At 39.2% G+C, this 18,708-nt stretch overlaps 2 protein-coding genes across 2 annotated transcripts; one reads left to right on the top strand and one right to left on the bottom strand.

The window, feature by feature from the left end:
- Positions 1–122: 122 nt before the first annotated feature.
- On the top strand, positions 123–6,218 carry LOC137272823 (large ribosomal subunit protein uL22m-like). Its single transcript, XM_067805228.1, has 7 exons — positions 123–181; positions 1,527–1,572; positions 1,799–1,979; positions 3,099–3,164; positions 3,415–3,492; positions 4,376–4,445; positions 4,696–6,218. The coding sequence occupies exons 1-7, from the start codon at positions 160–162 to the stop codon at positions 4,911–4,913; spliced, it is 681 nt and encodes a 226-aa protein (XP_067661329.1). The 5' UTR covers positions 123–159; the 3' UTR covers positions 4,914–6,218.
- On the bottom strand, positions 6,112–13,674 carry LOC137272822 (uncharacterized). Its single transcript, XM_067805227.1, has 7 exons — positions 13,060–13,674; positions 11,481–11,879; positions 10,165–10,357; positions 9,658–9,762; positions 8,927–9,111; positions 8,406–8,658; positions 6,112–8,064 (listed from the first exon to the last, which is right to left on the bottom strand). Exons 1-7 carry the CDS (start codon positions 13,672–13,674, stop codon positions 7,769–7,771), a joined length of 2,046 nt encoding a protein of 681 aa, XP_067661328.1. The 3' UTR covers positions 6,112–7,768.
- Positions 13,675–18,708: the final 5,034 nt, after the last annotated feature.

Here is an 18,708-nt window from a genome sequence, read left to right as displayed (position 1 = left end):
AAACAACGTATTTATCCTTTGCTCATTTTGTCGTTCGTTATATGTCATTACTGAGTTTTAGGCATTGTAGTTCTGTTAGCTCCACAAATAACATCCAGAAGTCTGTACTGTTCAGCACATTGTTTTACGACACTACGTATAGCAAGGCTAGCCATCAAAATGGCGTCGATAAGTCTGCCATGTGAGTGCTCGTTCATATTAAGATGTAACATTTTATTGTTGATATTCCATCAGTTTTTCTTGATTAACAAATGTTACGACCATTACATTGGTGAGATGTTGCACACAAAAAACGTACTCATTGATAACACGAATTCCATGCTTTTGACCGCTGTTGTCATTGTGTAAATTTCGTGTTTCTGATACTAGTGATAATCCTATGTATTTCAGGCATCAAGAAAAGTCACATTCACTTTCTTATTTGTTTAGCTGTCCTTGGATATATATAGTGGTATAGGGTCACTGAAGTCCGTATCTTGTGCATAGAAACTTCTTGGATGTAGCACATCTTTGAAACTATCTGACATTTTAAATATAGATATTAACGTTTAACTGTCACCTTGGTCAACTGAAAATAACAGCGCATATGAAAAATATGGGTTGTCACAATGGTTGAGAATATAAAATGAACTTCATTGTTGTAAAAGTGTCACATAAATATATTTGTTTACTAAACTTCATGGCTTTACTTAAAACATTTACACATCTAAACAAATTTGCAAGTCAAAGGGTTTCATTAAGGTTCATTTGTTTAAATTCAGCCAGTCAAGTTCCAACTAGCATGTCTGGAGCCCAGTTTGTTGCATCCTTGATATCTCAAGGGTGTACATTCCAATAAGTCGCCACTATACCCTGGATCCTGTGGATGCATCTGGAGCTAAACCCAACAAATTTATTACATCCCTTGGCTGGCTTTTTATCCAGTCAGGTGTATACGGTGGGAAGTTGAGCAAACCAATCACAACTAACTTTTGCTTTTCAAATTATCTAACCAATTAAACTTGGCAACAGGAACCATGCACAGGTTCTCTGAAAGAGGCAGAAGGAGTTCTTGCATATATTTTTTGAATTGTCGAACCTAGCAATGTGTCTGAATGATTTCCCCCTAATCCCCAAACCATCACAGTTGCGACCGCTATCTTTGTTGACCCTGGCTAGCTCGGTTGTAATGGCGGCTTAGCTGATTTGCTACTGAGAGAATGCGGAGCCAGCCAAGGGAGGTGATAAAGGTTTGATAGAAATAAAGCCATAGATGCATCCATGGTATAGTGGAGACTTATCGGAATGTACATCCTGGAGATATCGAGGATGAGTTTGTTGTGCTTATAATACAAATTGGAATCCAGTGATAATGTGGTGTTCTTGATGTGGTAACAGCTGAGAGTTGTGTGTTCTTTCAATTTCGTGAAATTATCATCCCTTGTGTGTTTCTATGTGTTGCATGAATCAACATGAAACACTCACTTTGTTCAAGTTCAGTAAAATATAATGATAACACTTGATGTAATGATAATATATTCTTTCAGTTTTAGGCTTGAGACTTTTTAGAGCCAGCAACCAAACAGTGTTTCGGTGAGCATTAAATTTACTGCTTTGAGTTCTCCTGTTTGCCATGTTTCAATTAGCAGATGCCTGTGCTCACTGAATTATGATGTCTTACTTTTCTGTGGTAAACTGTTTTTGCTATGCATTATACTTCAAATGCAGAGGTTTGTTTCGAGATGAGTAAAGTGTTTTCAAGTGATAATTAGAATGCTGTGGCTGTCTTTGTCCTGTATTTTCTTTGTAATAATTTCAGGCAATTTATGCCCACCCTGAACCATGCGTCTTGCATACACACCTGCAATTCCCTCAACACAGCTTACAGGAACACAGACTTTGATAACAGCTTGGGCTTTAAGATGAAATCTTTGAAGTGGGAGAAGTATAACCGTATTGTGTACCCCCCACAGAAGGAAGGTGAAAACATCAGGCCAGCAGTGAGTAGCTCTATTTATTGTACTGACAATATACATATTAATTAGGTATGTTGTATCTTTGTTAAAGATATTGGGCATACAACAATTATTTACATTGATGACACTCAGTGGTGTTTTGATGATCGAAAACATTGAGAATCATTTGAAGAATTGATTAAAAGTGATTATCGATTGTAAAAAACATATTTAAGATTAATTGGAACTTTGTTGTTTAAGTATATCTCACATGAATGAAGTAAACTAACCGTTAGATTTGACAAATATTCATGAACAAACATGCGCTCAACACTGTAAAGCCATGTGCATGGTAAACGTTTAACCACTTTTTTTTGTCTAATTACAATTTCGGTGTCTTTCTTGTATGCATTTCTTTGCATGACAGTATTTGTTATAGAAGACATCAATTAGAAAATACCAGGTGAGAAACCCTTAAATTTGTGACTACATTAGAAAAATATATATTTCAATCATTATTGTTGACCACAAGTCCTCTGATAATTGATAGTGGATTTGGTTTCTGATTTCCAACAATAATGGTCCACTGAAAAGACTTGAAGTGATATTGATAGTTTAGTTTCATTGCTGACTTGGGTGTGGTCAGTTCTACCAAACCTCAGAACTAAATTCCTAGCTTGTCTACTAGCCCTAGTCATTTGAATTCAATATATTCTGGTGCCATGTCACTCTGATTATCAGCTTAAGTGCTTCTGATATTTTAATAGCGTGATGAAACCAATGCAAAACAAAGTTGGAAATAGGTTCCCTTTGTGTCACACTGAGATTTCCTTTCTCGGTCACCTGAGTTACGAAATATTTTTCAAAATGTCACTAAGCATTCAAGGTGAACTGACTTGTTTGTTTATATCCAAAGCTTGTTTGCTGACAAGGTCCTCAAGATCTTCTTGTATTACCTGGCAGTAAGAGTAGGGGAACCTGACAGGCTTCAATATCAAGTCAATTTTTTTAAGGAGGACCTCGACCATACACATTATTTTCTGGATTTATAATTTGTTATTTAACCAACATTTCTAATTTATCCTTTTTCACTATCAGTGTCAAATGTTTGAATTTCTGACTACCAGACATGATGAAATGACCTATCTATTTCAATGTTTTCAGGAAATATGCCATGCCAGATTTCAAATCAAGTACAGTCCTCTAAAGATGTGGTACATTGCCGTAATGGTGAGTGTTTTACGGGAGAGAACGTGCGTGAATTCAAAACAGAACCAGTTGATTCACTGTACTTCAGTCCAACTTCATAAGTTATTTTGGAAAGAATTCGTCTTTTCATGTAACGTATACACAGCATGAAGCACATTTTGTACGATATATTTGTATTTTAATAGACTTTTACTTGTAATGTGAACATATAGTGTTTTGATCCTTGTTTTGTGAAACTTTGCTTTAGTCATATATGTGTTGCATGTTTCAGATACGAGGAATGTCAATAGATGAAGCATTGAAACAGCTGTCATTTTACAAGAGGAAGGGGTCTGCAGTCATGCAGGAGGTTCGTTGTTTAATCTTGACAGTGTGAAACAGGTTATGGTTCAACGTTTCTAAACACACTTAGTTGTCATGTTATGTTATGCCTATATTGACACAGTTGTGTAAGACTGCTTCACAGTGTATCAACTGCCTCTGTGGTCTAGTGGTTAGAGTGTTCACCTGGAGAGTGGAAAGTCAAGGGTTCGACCCCAATCTGCATCGGTGGTTGTCGGCGTTAATGGGTACAACAAAGTCTGGTCGGCTCAGAATCAGTATAATATTGTCTGAGTTGGATATTCATGCTTAACTGCAGCAGGGTATCTGAGTGAGTTAGCTCTATAAAACCAGCTTAAGACTGGGCTAGTACAAGCAGCCACACATACATGCATGTATATCGTCATATGAGCGAAGTATTCTTAAGTACAATGTTATACCCCATTTTTCCTTGCCTCACATTGTATCACAACAAAACAAGAATGCATGTAACAGCAGCTGGAGAACGTGTCAGTTCATAGAGGTGAGAGGCCAGTTCAGAGATAAAAGGAATATAACCAGATTTTCCTCTGGTACAGTCCTATGAACATGAAGATCTAGAAAGGTTGTTTCATCGACTTTCTAATAACTTCTGATAAGCCATTCAACATTAAGCCTGCTGGACATTATTCCACAGACCAATCCTAGAATTACTGGTCAACTTTGAGGGAAGCCTTTCAGCAGGTATATCTGTTTTCCCACTCTCTCTCTCTCGTAAACAAATACAGTGTGATTATGATATTGGGACCAGTTCTATCTACAATGTGCCTGATACATTTCACGACCTCATCAGGCAATAAATAATTACTTATCAAGGCAAATTGTGAGATTTAATGTTACCTTGGACATTATTATCTGTACACTGTTGACAGGTGTTGGAGGAGGCCCAAGAAATGGCAGTACGAGACCACAATGTAGAATACAAGTCCAATTTGTGGATTGGTAAGAAGCTTACTTTCAGTTTGCATGTTTTTATTTATGTGATGCAGTGGACTTTGCTTACAGATAGTGATCCTTGGTTTATCAAACCATCCCTCTGCTCATGGATTTCAAAAAGGTGTAAATCTAAAACTTTGACTAAAATACTGACAGGACCCATGTAATGTTGCTAGAAAATTGCAGACTGCAGTAAGAAACAGCATTGGCATATATTTTGGTCATTGCTTTGTTGAATGGTTGTTTATGTTTCCAGCCTCATCATTTGTCGGTAAAGGTAAGACTGTGAAGGGTCTCCGGAAACACCGTGGCCCCAGGTATGGGATCATCCATTACCGCTACTGCAACATCTTCATTAGACTACAGGAAGGTGCCCCTCCCAAGCACTACTACCCACCTCCTGCTACAGGACATGAAAAAATGGAGGAGTTTATCAGGAACCAGAGATCCAGGAGGATCATACACTCTTTATGAGACTATCCCTTTGAATGCATTTCTCTCATTTTATTCCTGGGACAAGGCATTGCCACAGCTAGACCTGTATAACAAATCTTTGCCGAGTGTTCTCGGATGTTTGCAATTTGTTTATTGGTCTACTTTTGATTGTTCCTTGCTAGTGAATTTCATCTGTGTGGTTCAGATCTGTGACCAATGTTATTTTGAAATTGTCCTCATGAAATTGGAGCATGGGCGGCCCAGTGGTCTCAGTTGTACCTCTGTCAGCTCTGTCACCTAGTCAATGGTTCAGATATCACTTGGTCAATTATCAATGTCAACCTGGAGGTGTATGGACATGCTGGAGGTGTATGGACAGTTAGTAAATGAATTCAGTGTGTATCACTGAACTGTTCCAGAAAACACATCATAAATCTGACATATTGAAAGCAGTTTTAAGTGAAGTTGCACACATGGGAAGTCGACTGTTGTGGGTTACCTGGTCCACATACTCACTCACCATGTGATGTTTTTCGAATCTTGGCAGGTGTATTTGGAGCTAGGATGAAGATGGAGGAAAACAAGTCAAGAATTGCACACCAGTATCTGTGTTACATCATGTGGTAAACTTTTGTTGCATCAAGGGATCTGCTTCTCGGTTGTAGACAATAATATATTAAAGTTGCTGATTAGTTGTGTGTGTGAGAGAGTGAATGTTTGTGCAGAAGAATAAAGTGTAAATATCTTTGTTTTCTTGTTGAGTACCTTGGGTTCTACTGTCCGAAGAAAATTGTTTTCCTGTCTGAGGTTATTCATCCGCATCTATCTCCTGACCAACATTAGGTACAATGAACTGAAGAGTTACGTAAGCTGATTACAGACTGATAATCAGCCTCAAAATAGGTCTAGATAAATTCTGCCACTGTCATGAGGAGTTTCTCAGATTAGATAATTCTTCCACGGACTTCATCCTAAATGTCCCTTAGGATTATACTTTGATACAAGCCATATTGTCAGTGGAGGAGGTTGACAGAAAACATTCACTAAAACATGTTAAATGTTGAAGATAGTGGCATCATCCATTTGCTGTTTCTGTTTTTGCCCAGATTATGTTGCTTTCATATTTTAACTTCATTCATCCATGTCTTTCCTTTCTTTTTTTGCCAGCTGTAATGTGACTGTAAGACGAGACAAGACAGTGTTTATAAGCCACTGAGTTATTCAAGTACACAACATCTTTTCCTCTGCAAGGATTTTATTCTGGTCAAAACTATTGCTTGGATCATTTGCTCAGCATGGAAGTATTTCACAGGAAACATTGTGAATAAAAATGAATTTGTACAATTATTGCTCAAAGCAAAATATTTTGGAAATGAAAAAGTGCATGAACAAGAGGAAACACAATTATTATGAGTACTAAAAACAATATGAAGCACAGCCAGTTAGGTACCACCCCCTTGGGGACCAGTGTTGTGAAGAAACGTGGTCTCCAAGTCTTGCTCAGTGACATCATAGGTTTGTGTGAAGGAATCTAAGAGATCATTGAGGAAGATCTGATAGAACAAACTAGAAACTTCAATAAAGGTAACATGACAATGAAATAGATGAATGCAATATAATAACTGAAGAGAATGAACAATATTATGTATCTGCTTGAGTCAACATCAGGAATTTGTGTTTCACAGTAGTCATTAACTGCAAAGAATTCAGGTAATGTTCTCCTTTAGGAACTGCCATGGCAATCATGAGTTAGAGAATTATGTTAAGTTGAACAGATACATGCTAACTTGAGCATTTGACAAAACCACTGAAAGTTGTTAAATGCAACAAATATGATTACGTGTGATAATTAAGTGTCTTCCATACAGAAAGTTGGAAAGCAACGAATCAAAATGAACAAAATAAAATGGGGAATTAAACAGAATGGAAACTTCAAAAAAAATGCATAGAACCTGCTTCTACAAAGACATCTCAGAAGTTGAGAAGAGTCTTTAAATAAAGATCATCACTGATCTGATATATGTACTGGGAGGACAGTTTGGTTTACTTGCCAGTATGCACTGATAAGATATAGAGATAAGGCTACTAAAAACAGATAGAAGGGATGTAAGGGTGTCTGTAAAATCCGGCAAGGAACTCTATACTCCTAAATCTTTAACAGGTAATTGATGTGTGTTTTGAGACATTCCCATTTGAAAACGATTTGCATGATGTAATTTCCCTGCAGATAAAAAACAAAATCATTCTATCACCTGCACCCTGTTTGTTTGAAACATGAGGAAATATATTTTTTATTCCTTCATATCGTCTACTATTACTAACAGTAAGTGTATTTACATTACCCCCAGGACTCACGCCAGTGAACTGAAAATCCATGCACACAACTTCAAATCTATACACATACTAACTCAAAAACATGTATAAATGTTTGGAATTAAACGGTCAAATATCAGAGTCTTAGATGTAGCTTCCTATTTGTGTAGGCACCTTTCATTGAAATGCAAAAAATCGTACCAGTTGAAAAGGCTTAATCAACATAGTGACAGGAAGAAAGATTATAATACAGTGCAGGAAATGACTCATTTTCTCCCGAAAAACATATAGTTTCAGAACAAATTATTCCTGTTTTTAACAGTATCTGATTCCAGGAGACAGAGCCTTCTTTGAACGTTTGAAAAAAACATTTCGGCCGTTAGGATCTGTTCTATTATAGACAGAATGCTCTGCATTCACCATCCAGCAAACACAAGCCAGTAAGGTCCCAAAGTACTATTGCAACATGGACCAAAATGCCGTGAAACCAGTATAATAATACAACCTAAAATGTTCATAATGTTCCATTACAGTATACATCACCAGGCTCTATCTGCTCCATTGTGACACGGCATTGAGTGTCACCATGCTCTGGGTTCCATCCTGATGGACCATGGCACGTTGGCCATCGTAGCCCTGTCTGGGATCTTCTTCTTGCCCACCACCTCCAGCACCACCTGCTCCTTGTACCTGTTCCACAGCCTGTTCAGTATCAGCCGCTGATGAAGAGACTGGTTGTCAGGAATGAGGCACTGCCGTTTCTGAGCCATGGTTCGAAGTTGCTGTTTTTTGGCAAATATCTCAAACTGAACTATGTTCATGCATATACATTTAGCTTTGCCATCAGCTATCATGTATACATTTTCCAGATCTTCTCCTGGAAACAAATCAGACGAAACAGTGTCACGAAGTGAAAACAATTACGCACATGCCCAGAGAGAAATATCATGAACTAAATGCCAATATCTTTGATGTATACTTATCCTACATGTCCTGGAAGTGCTCTGTCTCAGAGTTATGTCCTTTAGACGCGTCAGGATCCGCTTACATGAATTGATCCGTTGGCATGATATTCCTTTTCTAACAGGAATGGAAAGCTTTCTCTGGCATTGTTTCTCAAGGTACTGAACTAATATGCGGCAGTGTAATTTATAACTGTAATACTTGATAACGTTATAACACTCAATAATCAACCCACAACAACGCTCACTCGCTCACCAGCTCCCATGTAGTCCCCCTCGTGCAGCCTCGTGATGGTGAGGTAACGAGGGTTCAGTGAATGGACCCTGTAAGCTCGACCGTAGTTTTTGTTCAAGAACTCCTTCTGTGACGTCTTGTTCGGCAACACCAGAGTTGATGGTTTGTGAGGGGATTTGAGACGCACAAGAGGGACTTGCTTGATTACGCGGCACTTGCCAGACATGAGGAAATAGATTTGGGGTGATACGCCTTTGACGTTGCCAAGGATGATCTGAAAATGTGGAACACGAGGGATGTGAATTGCAAACCAACAAACAAAATATGGTTATCAAACACCATTCTGACATTATTTTACTCTAAATAAAGCGTTTGAATAAGTCAATATTGAGTGAGTAACCTAAGTCATTTTTCTGGTTCCTCATTCTCATTAAACCAAAAGGATACCTCTTCTCTTTTTCTTATTTGATCAAAACAATAATTACGCCGGTATCGACAAACTCCAGAAGTCATCAACTATCGCAAGCGTGTTGGAATCTTACATCATTATCCTTGTAGTCCATGATACTGGATACGTCTGCCACGGCCCCCAGCTCAGCTTCCGTCCAGGACCGGAAGTACTTAGATCCATGCAGAAAGTCGAGTCTCTCCCGTCGCTGCTGTTCCCACGCAACCCTCACAACATCGTTGAAGTCTGACTTGCTCAACATCAGAAGCTCGCAGTCAGCTGTGGAGATGTGATTGAGAGGGTAGGGAATCAGTCATGGTGTTTGGGGTTCCGTTAAAGAAAATGTTCCACGACCTTTTTCATCGGAGAATCAAAGGGCAAATGATTCCTACAGCTACGACACTCGTAAACCTATGACAAACTAGATTTATGACAGGTCCCCAAAACTTTGGGGATTGGGGTCTAGGACCCTAACGTAACACACCCTCGGGGTCTTTGATGCACAAGAGAACAGTGTAAAGAGAACATTCTATGATGACATCGTGTTTTGATTTACACTTGCAGGTTCTGCGTAGGTAAACGACGGCTGAAACAGCGATCCAAAGTGTCTGGACACAAAGACATAGATCATTACCACCCAATCCCCTTTAAGATTCTCCAGATTCATGAAGTGTTCACTGATCAGAAATATTCGGCGCTTGAAGGTGCTATTCATATTTTGGGGTCATAACCATGAGCTTTATGTTTTACTTGTACACCCAGACATGCTTTACATAAAGTGAATCTTCCCAGATGACTGCGTGAGTACCATACAATAAAACATACTGTGACAGATAACTGTGGCGCTTCTTTTAACTTCTCTGACAAAGGCCAGCTCGCCAAAGGTAGCGCCTGCCTTAATATCGGGAAGATAGGTCACCAATTCGCTACCTATGCAAAGAAAGAATTTGTTGAGTTCAAGAAGTGCAACAGTTCAGCTGTGTCATGTAACCGCATTTACAGCAACCATGTCAGTAAATAAATGTTTTGCGACAAAATCGGGTGGACTGGTATTATAGATCATGGCGCTGGACTTCGGAATGATCGGCATCAGCATGGTTGCCCGACACTATCGACCATTCGCAGCTACTTGCTGCCTCCTGCATTCGTTGGCCGTCGACCACACATCATGATGCTTTCTAATGTCCAGTGTCCAAAATCAGTCTTTCAGTGTGTTACGTGTACAATCTCATTATAACTATCGTCAAACAATTATTCCTTTGACCATCAGCAAATGGGTAACAATGGGCACTCTTTCAGTATCTCTATACGACAAGTATACTCCATAAATACCTGTCCGTGGGTCCTTCTCCGCCAGCCTACACCCCAGCGACCCCGACACGACGAAGTAGACATTGGTCCCGTCGTGGCCTTGCTTTATAACCACTCTCCCGGCCCCAACCTGCTCGTAATGGAGACGGTCAGCCAGTGATTCCTTCACATCCGTTGAGTACTTGGCGAATACAGGCAGTCGTTTAATCACCTCCTGGGTAGCAGAGCATATGTCAGGGGTAGGGAGGCAGGGATCATGATTATAATTCAAGAATCCTCATTATGATCGGGAACCCGAATCGCTATGTGAACAATCGCAGTGCGGTTTTAGAGTGATTTTGTGCGAAAGGTCGCAGCCTGACCGGTCAAGGACACAAGTATAGAATCACGACGAGGAGAAACATAAGTATTTACTGAAAACACTTGTAGATCTGATGCCAGCTACAAATGCCCATTCTACGGACAAAGGATTACTACACATATCGAATAGTAAATGTACGAGGGGTGTCCCAAAAGTGGTCGGTCTCACTGCATTCTCGATGTCCAATGTTAGAAATGCTTCCATTTCATTTTGAAGGAATCATTAGCTAAGGCATATCCAGAATTTCACATATGTGGTTAATGTGGTTAACGAGATATTTGTCATCACAACGCATTGGGGTGTAACATTGCAGAACAGAAAGTGAAAAACAGAGCCTCTTGGAGGATGGCATGCGCTAGGAAAATATGATGTGAAATATGTTCAGCATAGTATGGATGACATCACGTCATAATCACAATTCAAAGATTTTGATTGCTTGATATATATTTAGACGAGCCTTTTTTAAAGTTGGCACTGTTTACAGTATACTGACAGCTGACACTTGTATGACCATTCAGTATTTCGTTTGAACTCTTGGCATCATGCAAAAATAAGTGAAAACATTACAATAAGTTATGTCCTTTTGATTGCATGTATTGCCGATTTTGCGTTTATTGGGGGTACCAAGATATAAGTCAAATATAACAGGGATCGTGAGACTGGAACATGGAAAAACACTGTGTTTCAGCTTGACAGATAATATGGAGAAAAATAACACATAAACATGGTTGCATTTTTATAACTCTATAGGTGAGGCCGACCACTTTGGGGACACCCCTCGTATTTGTAATATTACCGGTAAGTATCATATGTCTTCAATTGTGCACGGCTGTGCTACAACGCAATAGCACAAAAATACCCATTCTCTTCCCACAGACGTTACTCTTGTCATATCTTCCTACATTGTTAATTGTATGTAAATGACAGAAAGACAAATTGTATCCACCGGTTATATGGCATCGGTACCTCAACTCACCAACAAACATTTGATATCCCCTGGACTTCTTTGGCCTGATTTGTGTGCGAGGGCCTCTCGAGCTCTCTTCGTCAATCCCCCATAGTTCTTAGAGCTGGTGCAGAACTCGCGGAAGTCAAAGCTAATGGCTCTGCCGTCCCTCCCAATCACTCTAAACACTTGGTCATCCTTCCGTACCTGACCTGCCAGCTGGCGACTCGTGCAACGAAACAGAAGGACGATGTTGTAAACCTTCTTGAAGAACTGCACCAGCCTGGGCTTGTCACCAGATGACTTCACCGTTTCCTGGCTTTGGGCGACGGAATCAGAGGGAACTGATGTGGCAGAGACACAGGGCGACGGAGCTAGTATTGTTATAGTCTTGGTCAGGGCTTGAGACAGCGTACTTCTCCGGCGATTCTGGGAACATATATCATTGAGACAAGGTAGTCAAGAAGAGCCTTCATCATTCTGTATAAATCTGAAAATTCACGAATTGCTTCTGGTTCAGATACCGTCAGATATTGATACAGAACTTCTTAATACCAGCAAGCCGTTATCATGCCTTGTTTGTTGGTTCGTTTAACTCTTCAGTTGTCCGACTACATGGCGGCGGACTGTCAGTAATCGATCTATGCAGTGAAAGATATTGTGAGTGAGTGAGTGAGTGAGTTTAGTTTTACGCCTCACTTAGCAATATTCTAGCTATATGGCGGCGGTCTGTAGATAATCGAGCCTGGGTCAGACAATTCAGTGATCAATAGTATGAGCATCGATCTACGCAATGACGACATATGTCAACCATGTCAGCGAACCTGACCACCGGATTCCGTTAGTCAAATCTAAAGACAAACATGGGTTACTAAAGATCAATTCTAACCCGGATCTTCACGGTTCGATTATACGAAATCAATGAAGTCACCGAGCTTGATCCATTTGGGAGTCCCTGATCCGTTTAAAAAGGAATCTATACTATCGTGACTTTATGTAGTCTCAGCGTCATTAAGTCAAGTGTGATGAACAGCTGAAAAAACATGTTGATTATGCTTATGTCACACAATTTCGATGCTTTTGTACAACTGTTAAAAAGAATAAGTGGTATTTAAAACAACATAAACCATGACTTAGTCCATGAATGTGCTATACATGAGACGTAAAAGTCAATTAAATGGTTCTTCCCAGATATAACTAAACTGCTGTGATGGAAGATGAAATTGTGACGTCTTATCTCTAAAATCAGCATGTCCCTTCATAATGACGCTGAGTGTACATTTCTCTGTCATTGCACATGTTAAATCGAAAGTTAGGAGAATCTTGATATCGACCTCCACTTTTGTTTCATCATAGAACCTAGCAGCAAATGAAACATATTCCTTCAATACATTATACATTTCATGCATAGTACATGCCACATACTTGATTTTATTAGCAACTACATACATTAAACTGACTTGATGAACGTAGCATTCATAGCATTCTTGACATGGTCATAACGGTCATGGTCATAACGTCAGTCACTGGACTGTCTGGTCCAGCCTCGATTATTTACAAACGATGTCTAAAGGATTACTGAAAGCGAACAACAGAAGTATCTGTTTACCGTCGGTGTCTTGATAGAATCATTCCTTCCTGTGCACGTTGGGCTTTCAAAGGACACAGTTTGTTTGCTGTCAACAAGCTCACACGTTTCTACTTCATCGATGTTTTTCAACACATCATGGTCGTTGTCTGTTGGTTGGGTATAATTGGAGAGTTCAGACGCGCGCAGTCTTGATTCGGTATTTCGGTCCCTTGAGCTTAGAACACATAACCTGTACGGACTTTCAACTGAAGCATGAGACGCGCGACCATTTCGACTTTTTCTACTGTCAACGCGACTCTCACAAAGACTGCTCTCTGAGATGGTTTTCTTCCGTTCCGTTGCTGGTTGACGAGAAACAATTTCAGCTGAGGCGCTGACAATATTCTTTGGATGTGGTGCGACATCACTCCGTGCCATCTCTTGACGTTTCTGAACGACGGGCATGTGTCTGTTATAAATATTACTCACGTTTGGACATTTGTCGAATTGTATTCTACGCAAAATGTTTGGATATCCTGCCAATAAACGTTCAATTCCAGTTCCCTTGTCATTTCTAGCATCTTCTGCCCATGTCCCCAAACGTTTTGAAGCTCTTGCTTTCGCTTTATCATACCCGTCTCTGCCGAACGACATCACGCCTTAGAAACACGTGCTATTGTTTACATCTGTGAGGTCAGAGGTCGTCGTTATGCGCGCATGTCATGGCTCCACTTCCGCTTCCTATTTTGTCAAGGCATGTGCTGTGGTGTGGTAATTTTCAAAGAAGTGATCGTTTGATTTGCTGTATCTTGGAGGTATGTCTCATTAAGATAGAGTGTTTTGATCATATGATCTGATCCGAATGAATAATTACCAGCTGACGCTAGAAACGACATTGATCGCTGGGATGTGGAATGATAGAAAAAATCCCCATAGCACTAGCACTAGCTTTAGCGCTAGCAGTCGTGTCATTGACGAAAGCGTAAATAATAAGCTAGGAGTAGGAGTCCTAGTTACATGGACATGACATGCTTAAATAATCCACTTGCATTGATTTCACAATAGCATGCCCGTAGATCGATGTCAGTGAAAAAGAAAATTGCAGAGTATTGGTGTGTATCGTGAAGGTGACATTCATAACCGAGCTTTAATCCTAACTGACGAAATTGTTTCATGTGGAAAATAATCCCAACCATGTCCTCTCAGGTTTTTCACACTGGTGTATAGTCTCAATGGTCAATGGAGATAGCACACCTGGCAACTAAATGCATGATGTCCGCCATTCTTTAAAAAGCATTTAATAGTTAGCCAAGAATGAGACCATACTAGTGGGACAGGCTGGTCCAACAGTTTATCATTGTATAGAAGACGTCAACAGCCATAACAGACTTATTCACATCTTCACCCAGTGTTTGCTAAACTGCAAAATGACAGAATTTATCGCAGAACAACCATCACAATTAGTCTCTTCTTCCTGGCATATGATATCTGTGGGTTTATCAGTGAGGTAAATGAAAAATTACTTCCATTCTCTGTCCCACAGAACACCTATTGAAAAGGAAAAAGGGAGATCCACAATTTTTTATATTAAAGAGAAAATAATATGAAGTGTTCTCAGGCCCCCCTAAGTAATTGAAGGAATTACAGCAAATTTGAAGGAATTGCATCTCAAATGTAAACAAACGCAGCCCACTCGCGAAACAATTGCAGCGATATCGGTAATTTAGCGGTAATAACAGAAATACATCGGCCCTATCGGAAGCAATGTCGGTAATACTGGAAACACGATCGGCCATCTTCGGAGATTTTTCGGTCGCGAGCGGAAACTCACGCAGCAAAACATGGCGTCGTTGGAAGAAGCGCCCGTCTCGGTGAGATTTGTTTTTAGTTTCTACTATTACATTTTTATACTTATCCATCTTTGACCACCCGTGTTGAATGCGTTTAGGTATGAGGTGTTGTCGGGGCAATAGCTTATGTTTTTAGGAAAAGATAGTCACTCTAGGAGAGTGTCACAAGTCATGCCCCTGTAGTTTGTTTACATCTGAACATCGAAGTCGTGCCGATGATTACGAACGTGCGCCAGATAAAACATCATTTTTTTGTAAAATGTGTTTAAATTTGTCAATTGCACTTCGTAGCAAGAAAAATTATGGCTCATAAACTTCTTCATGGCGCACGTTCATGATGTTCGTAATCATCGGCACGACTTCGATGTTCAGATGTAAACAATCTCCAGGGGCATGACTTGTGACACTCTTCTGCAGTGACAATCTTTTCCTAAAAACATAAGCTATTGCCCCGACAACACCTCATACCTAAACGCATTCAACACGGGTGGTCAAAGATGGATAAGTATGAAAATGTAATAGTAGGAACTAAAAACAAATCTCACCGAGACGGGTGCTTCTTCCAACGACGCCATGTTTTGCTGCGTGAGTTTCCGCTTGCGACCGAAAAATCTCCGAAGATGGCCGATCGTGTTTCCAGTATTATCGACATTGCTTCCGATAGGGCCGATGTGTTTCTGTTATTACCGCTAAACTACCGATATCGCTGCAATTGTTTCGCGAGTGGGCTGCGTTTGTTTACATTTGAGATGCAATTCCTTCAAATTTGCTGTAATTCCTTCAATTACTTAGGGGGCCTGGTTCTGAATACTTGTCAAAATTACGCAATAGTTGGTCATCAATGCACTTTCAAACAAGATCTATTTACTTACTCAAGATGGGAATATTGTACTTAATAGTTTACACTGTGTCTTTGTTTACATAGGAAAAGAGGCCATGTTAATTCTTGTTTATACAACTGCTTTGATATTTTAAACTTATTTCAATTATTACAAATATCAAATAAAGTAAATGAATATCAGTAACTACAGATTATCAAATTTTCATCAACACACTATTTTTCCAATAAACTGAATTCTTTGGTGTGCACCCCTTGTTATAAGAGACACCATTTGTGAATATATTACTTCCATTATTTCTTACTAGCAATCGTCAAGGACTGTCTATTGAACTTTGATTTTCCTGGGCATCTACAAAACAAAGGGTAATAAATGATTTTTAATATATAAATATAATGTTGAATGGTGCCTCCATTGATCATTTTCATTGTTGCATAAAGGCAGGCTGTTGGAACTGTCTGCGTGAAGGTAATATAACTCATTATTAAACTTCATCAGGAACAGTAATGACAAAACAGAAAAAAAATGTTTGAGTTGTAGATGAGGAAGACTAGGGGGATACCTTACCCAACTATTTTACCCACATAGCCCATGCGCACACAGAGTGTATAAAGGGCTGCACAGCTAATGCAGAATTGTCTGATGAGTTCCCTTAGAACGAAACAGGTCACCACCCTGCTACTGTTAAGTGCCTATCCCACTCCGACGGGGCCCACCTCAGATTTACTATGTTTTAATTGTAGTCATGATAAATATGGACCTTTTCTGCAAGCATTATCATCAGAATTAACAAAAATGGAAGTATGTACATATATTTTCAACCAAGTAAGTGAATAAGACTTTTGTCCAGTGATTTAAATATATATTTGGGTCATATTAAAATGAATCTTTTGTCATCTGCTATGCAGTAATTGATATGTTGCACACAATGCAGATATGTGTTTACGTCAAAAATGGTAAAAAATAACATACCGATTGTGGTCATATAAATTTGGTACCAAGCAAAAGAGGAGATCGCCATGAAGGTTCACTAGCCAATGCTAGTATTAAACTAGTCTTGTGAAAGTGTGCGAAGATCAAGTGTTGTGTAAATATTTCAGAAAACATTCATATTTTGTCACATTGCAGGAATCAAAATATGAAATTACGTGACAACCACAGACTTATAAATGTCACTAAACCAGTCTTTATCTTGTCTGCTTTTACTACACCCTGGTAAGTAAGGATTTGTTTTGAAAATTAGTAACCAATTATTGAAAATCAAAATGGGGACTTTCTACAATTTTACACCTCTGCCATTGTCCCCACAAAACAACAATCATACATGACCGCATTCATCAAATACAATGACAAATACATGCTTTCGCACCACTGATTTACCTCAGATGCACTGTTGCAAACATAAGTATTTACATGAGAATATATGAAAAAAAGTAATTCTTACCTTTGCTATGAAAGACAGGGTGTATTCAGTACAGTTTAGTAAATATACACACTGTCATGGTTGAGGGAGCAGGTGCTGACCAGCTTGATTAGACTCTTGGCAAGAAACATCAAGCGCTTTGGATCAGTGGCCCTTTAACCATATGACTCATTAATGATACTAACTAGTAGTGGAGAACTGACTCTTTTCAGTATGGTCGAATTTATACAAAATGTTACATTATTTAAGTGTAATGAAGTGTAATGTAAGGGTTGACAAGAGAAGGTACATAGGAATAAATAATGTAGGCTTTTATATTTCACAATATGAAATTTAAGAATTTAGATTTGTTTTAGTGATGTTGCACTGGATATATGAGAAAGGTTAAGCCAGTGCCTACATCTGAACATATATATGTACCTATACATGTTGTTAAATATGGTGCTTTAAAGTGGGATTTCAGATGAAGATTTAGGCTTATACCTTTCAATGTTCTTTGCTACAATATGTAACGAACTGATAACATTAACATATTTTTCCTTCTTAATGCATTTTGCTGGGGCTACTCAACAGACTCCGTCCAAGCGCCTGTTCATGCAAAAGTTGTTTCCACAGCAGTTCTTGACAACTGTTCAATATTCCTTCACAAAACTTGGCAAACAGATAATTTAGTGGTACACTGGAACCTTTTGATACTTTCAGTACCTATATACATATTTTTTAACAAATAATTGTTGAGTGTCCATGGCAACAACTCGAGTTGGAAATGGTTGTAATCTTCCTTTCTGGAGTAAATCTTGAAAAACTTGCCCGTATCAGTACAACTTATTGATGTGTTCATAACAAGCATTTAACATTGCAGGGATATTATTGACGAGGACCTGTTGTTTCTAACAGGGACGTTGCTGAGTGGAATGTTGCTAACTGACCAAGTGAAATGGGATGTCATGATTCACTGATGCTCTGGTGCATTGTCAGCATGCTTTGCATGTTCTGATTCACGATTCATGTTATTTTTATATCACTTTTGGTTTTTTACTCATATTGATCACTATTTTGAATCCTAGCACATTTGTCTCTTGTATTTTTTAAAGAAAACAGGAAACAGGATTTGTTGATAGTGATGGGGGCTTGGTTGATGGGTAGTTGTCCATTTTCTATTACAGATATGACTTGGATTAGTTCTTTTCAGTGAACTATATTTTCAACATCAGACAACTTACCATCAAGGTAATGGCTGCATGTTAAGCATAAAATGTCTATAATGTTGTCTCACGATATGTGTCATATCAGGACCTCAGTATTGAGATACATATCGTATGGTGAGGCACCCATAGCATGACACTCCTAAAGTGAAGTGGCTGGTTTGGAATGTCATTAACTCAATTCATGTATAGTTTCAGGGTATCATCAGGAGTCATTCCACAAAGCAGTTGAGGATGAACTATGACAGCAAGATGCCATCAGCTGAGGGGGTTGCTGACCCGGAGCTAGCCAACTTTATACAAATGGAGTCCCAGAAGGCCCAGCTACAGTCACAGATCCACAAGCTGTCGGACATCTGTTGGGACACATG

Source organism: Haliotis asinina, chromosome 2, assembly GCF_037392515.1.
Source record: "Haliotis asinina isolate JCU_RB_2024 chromosome 2, JCU_Hal_asi_v2, whole genome shotgun sequence".
NCBI classification, from domain to species: Eukaryota; Metazoa; Mollusca; class Gastropoda; order Lepetellida; family Haliotidae; genus Haliotis; species Haliotis asinina.
This window is presented reverse-complemented; position numbering and strand designations above follow the sequence as displayed.